The sequence below is a fragment of the Dinoponera quadriceps genome, unplaced genomic scaffold (genome assembly GCF_001313825.1).
Source record: "Dinoponera quadriceps isolate SergipeBrazil2010 unplaced genomic scaffold, ASM131382v1 scaffold566, whole genome shotgun sequence".
NCBI lineage: Eukaryota > Metazoa > Arthropoda > Insecta > Hymenoptera > Formicidae > Dinoponera > Dinoponera quadriceps.
Window position 1 is genome coordinate 5,045,377 of NW_014555972.1, and position 3,359 is coordinate 5,048,735.

The window sequence follows — 3,359 nt, forward strand, 5'->3', positions numbered from 1 at the left end:
GAAGGAGAGAGGGAGGCTCAAGAAGAGGGCGAGAAACAGAGAGAAAGAGGAACGAGAGAGAAGCAAGGAAAAGGGAGCAGCTCGTGGAACGCCGTGTCCTCGCGTGCTTGTGTCGCGTCTCGAGCGCAGCCATTACGACAGAGTCGCTCGGTGACGCTCGTAACGCCGAGTAACGCGACGTGTAGCGACGCGAACGCGGATACGATATAGTGTGCTACTCCAGTGGTGCGCGCGACAACGTATACGTCGTCTCGTCGGCCGGTGCGGCCAGAATACACGGGCTCTCGCAACGCACGTGTATACACGCACACGAGAGAACCGGACGAACGAGAAAGAGAGAGAACGAACGAACGGACTGAGTGAGTTAACCGTGTCGCCGCCGATCGGCGACCGTAGCGTATCCCTGTTTGTTGTCGCCGTCGTCGTCGTCGTCGTTGCCGCCTCCGTCACCGAGGGGTTGGCGTGAGAACGCGCGCGGAAGCTGCCGAGCGCGCGACGACGGTGATCGTAGGAGAGTACTCGGACGGTTTCGCGATCGGCCACCGGTAAACGAACGATCGAACGAACGAACGTACGCGTGGACAGTCGAGGGGAGTTTTGTTGTTTTGGTGAAGAAAGGAAGAAGCTAAAAACGCGCGACAGCCATGTTTGACGTGTTCGGCTCCGTGAAGGGGCTGCTGAAGCTCGACTCGGTGTGCATCGACAACAATGTGTTCCGGCTGCACTACAAGGCCACCGTGATCACGCTGGTGGCGTTCTCCTTGCTGGTGACCTCACGGCAGTACATCGGCGACCCGATCGACTGCATCGTCGATGAAATACCGCTGCACGTGATGGACACCTACTGCTGGATCTACTCGACCTTCACGATCCCGGATCGAAGCGGCCTGGTCGGCAAGGACATGGTGCAGCCGGGGGTGTCGGGGCACATAGAAGGCAAAGACGAGGTGAAGTACCACAAGTACTATCAGTGGGTCTGCTTCACGCTCTTCTTCCAAGCGATCCTCTTCTACATACCGCGTTACCTCTGGAAGAACTGGGAGGGCGGCCGCATCAAGATGCTGGTGCTCGACCTCAACTGCCCGGTGGTCAGCGAGGACTGCAAGAGCGACCGGCGGAAGCTGCTGGTCGACTACATCACGTCGAACCTGCACATGCAGAACTTCTACGCCTACCGTTTCTTCCTCTGCGAGGTGCTCAACTTCATCAACGTGTTCGGCCAGATCTACTTCATGGATTTCTTCTTAGACGGCGAGTTCACCACCTACGGCTCCGACGTGGTCCGGTTCACCGAGATGGAGCCCGAGGAGCGCATCGACCCGATGTCCAAGGTGTTCCCGAAAGTCACCAAGTGCACATTCCACAAATACGGTCCGTCTGGCTCGGTGCAGAAGTTCGACGGGCTCTGCGTGCTGCCGCTCAACATCGTCAACGAGAAGATCTACGTCTTCCTCTGGTTCTGGTTCATCATTCTGGCGATCCTGAGCGCCCTCAGCCTGGCGTATCGCCTGGCGGTGATCCTCAGCCCGAAGCTGCGCTACGTGCTGCTGCGCGCACGCTCGCGCCTCTCGCCGCAGGAGCAGGTCAAGATCATCTCGGACAAGTGCCAGATCGGCGACTGGTTCGTCCTCTATCAGCTCGGCAAGAACATGGACCCGCTGGTCTACAAGCAGCTCATCGCCGACCTCGCGAGCAAGGTGCAGGGCAAGGAGAACGTGTAGCTCGTGTCGAACGGAGCCAAAAGACATCAGCGAGCACTCCCTGAGAAACTCGTGGAGGTTCTCTCGGAAGCTCCTCGTCTCTCCGTTGAGACGAGACTACCGATCGAGTGAGAGGGAGAATGAGAGAATGAAAGACAACGGTAAGAGACTGACGAGCCGAGAATAAGAAAAGAGACACGCCATCGATGAACCACCGGGTGGATGGATACCGGGGGAGGGGGGGGGCGAGGTATCGGCGTCCTTAATCAGACCGGGTTGCACCGACAGTCCACTGATCTTAGAGCCGACTTGAAATTAGTAATTCACCGTCTTCTCTTTCTATACTCTAGTAATCTTACTGTACGACCACAGGCAAGGGAAGAAGAATCGCGCAGAATCCGGGCGGGGGGTCCTCGTGTAGTCGAGTAGTTTAAGGATCCTTTTAAGACTCACGTCAAGGAGCACCGGGCGCGTCGTGATCAATCGATTTCGCATTCGTTCGTTCGGTGTATTGAGCGATCAACCGCTCGCTAGAACGAACAAGTCGGCGAGTTAGAGAGGGGGGAGGGGGGGATTCAGTCGAGTTTAGCGACTCGACGACGGACGGAGGAGGCGGATTAAGCGGGAATCCTCGCCTGTCTCTTTAGATTGTAGCTAGGTAATTATGTAGATTTAATTGTACGCAAGGCGACTCTTCAAATTGATCATCATATCGACTCGATGGACTCAGTCGCTGCAACCGGGTCTCTCGCAGGTTTAGCTAGGCCAGGAATCTTACGTGTCTCTCTCGCCGTCCCTCTCACACGCTTCCATTCCGGCGTCGGGTCTGCGGTCGAGACAAAGCGCGCCGTTCCGCTGCCCGTTCTCTCTGGTCTCTCCTCGTCTTTCGCATCGAACTCTCCTCGTCTTCGGATCCTTTCACCCACGGTGAGTTTCCCATCGATTTTGCGATCGCCTGTTCCGCCAGTTTTCTGCATTTGCTCCCCCCCCCCCCCCCNCCCCCCCCCCCATCGGGGTCGTCTCACTACCATCCGCGTCTGCGACGCATTCTGGGCCTTTTCCGACGAGCCCGCTGACATTCCCTTGACGCCATTGTCGATGTCCTATTGTCCTTCGGTCTTTTTCTTTTCTCTTTTCATTTTTTTCGTTTCCTTCGAGCAAATCTCACGTCTCTCGTGGACTCCTCCGGTTCACGGCGACGAGTGTATTCCGCTTTTCGTTATTTAATTGCGTTATTTAATAATAAAAATTATTTATTTGCGCACAGTGTTTCTCTCAGCACCACCTTAATCGAGAAATATTGCTTGGCGTATCGCGTACTCTCACCCGGACGGAGATCGTTTTATAAGATTCCGGATTTTCTCACGCAGAAAAGTGGCTCCGGGGCCCTCACGGAGAGAGAACCTCGGGGGAGTAATCTTTGTTTCTCGTTCTTATCGTGACTTCGAGCCGAGATACGCTTAAGGGATTTTTCCTCGCGTTCACCAAACAATGCTCGGCCGTGGCGATTTCTTTTTTTTCTTTCGAACGCGCTGAGGCAATTACGCACAATTGAGCGCGATTATCCGTTACTATTCGTCGGCCGATTATAATGACCAATTGGAGATGGAGCCGGCGGCAATTAGCTCTGTTCCAGCGTCACGGCAAACGTGTCCTGCG

At 55.5% G+C, this 3,359-nt stretch overlaps 1 protein-coding gene across 1 annotated transcript; it reads left to right on the forward strand.

Moving 5' to 3' along the window:
- Nucleotides 1-2,681, forward strand: LOC106746201 (innexin inx2-like). The gene has a single exon (XM_014622507.1). The coding sequence runs from the start codon at nucleotides 645-647 to the stop codon at nucleotides 1,719-1,721; it is 1,077 nt and encodes a 358-aa protein (XP_014477993.1). The 5' UTR covers nucleotides 1-644; the 3' UTR covers nucleotides 1,722-2,681.
- The last annotated feature ends 678 nt before the right edge of the window (nucleotides 2,682-3,359 follow it).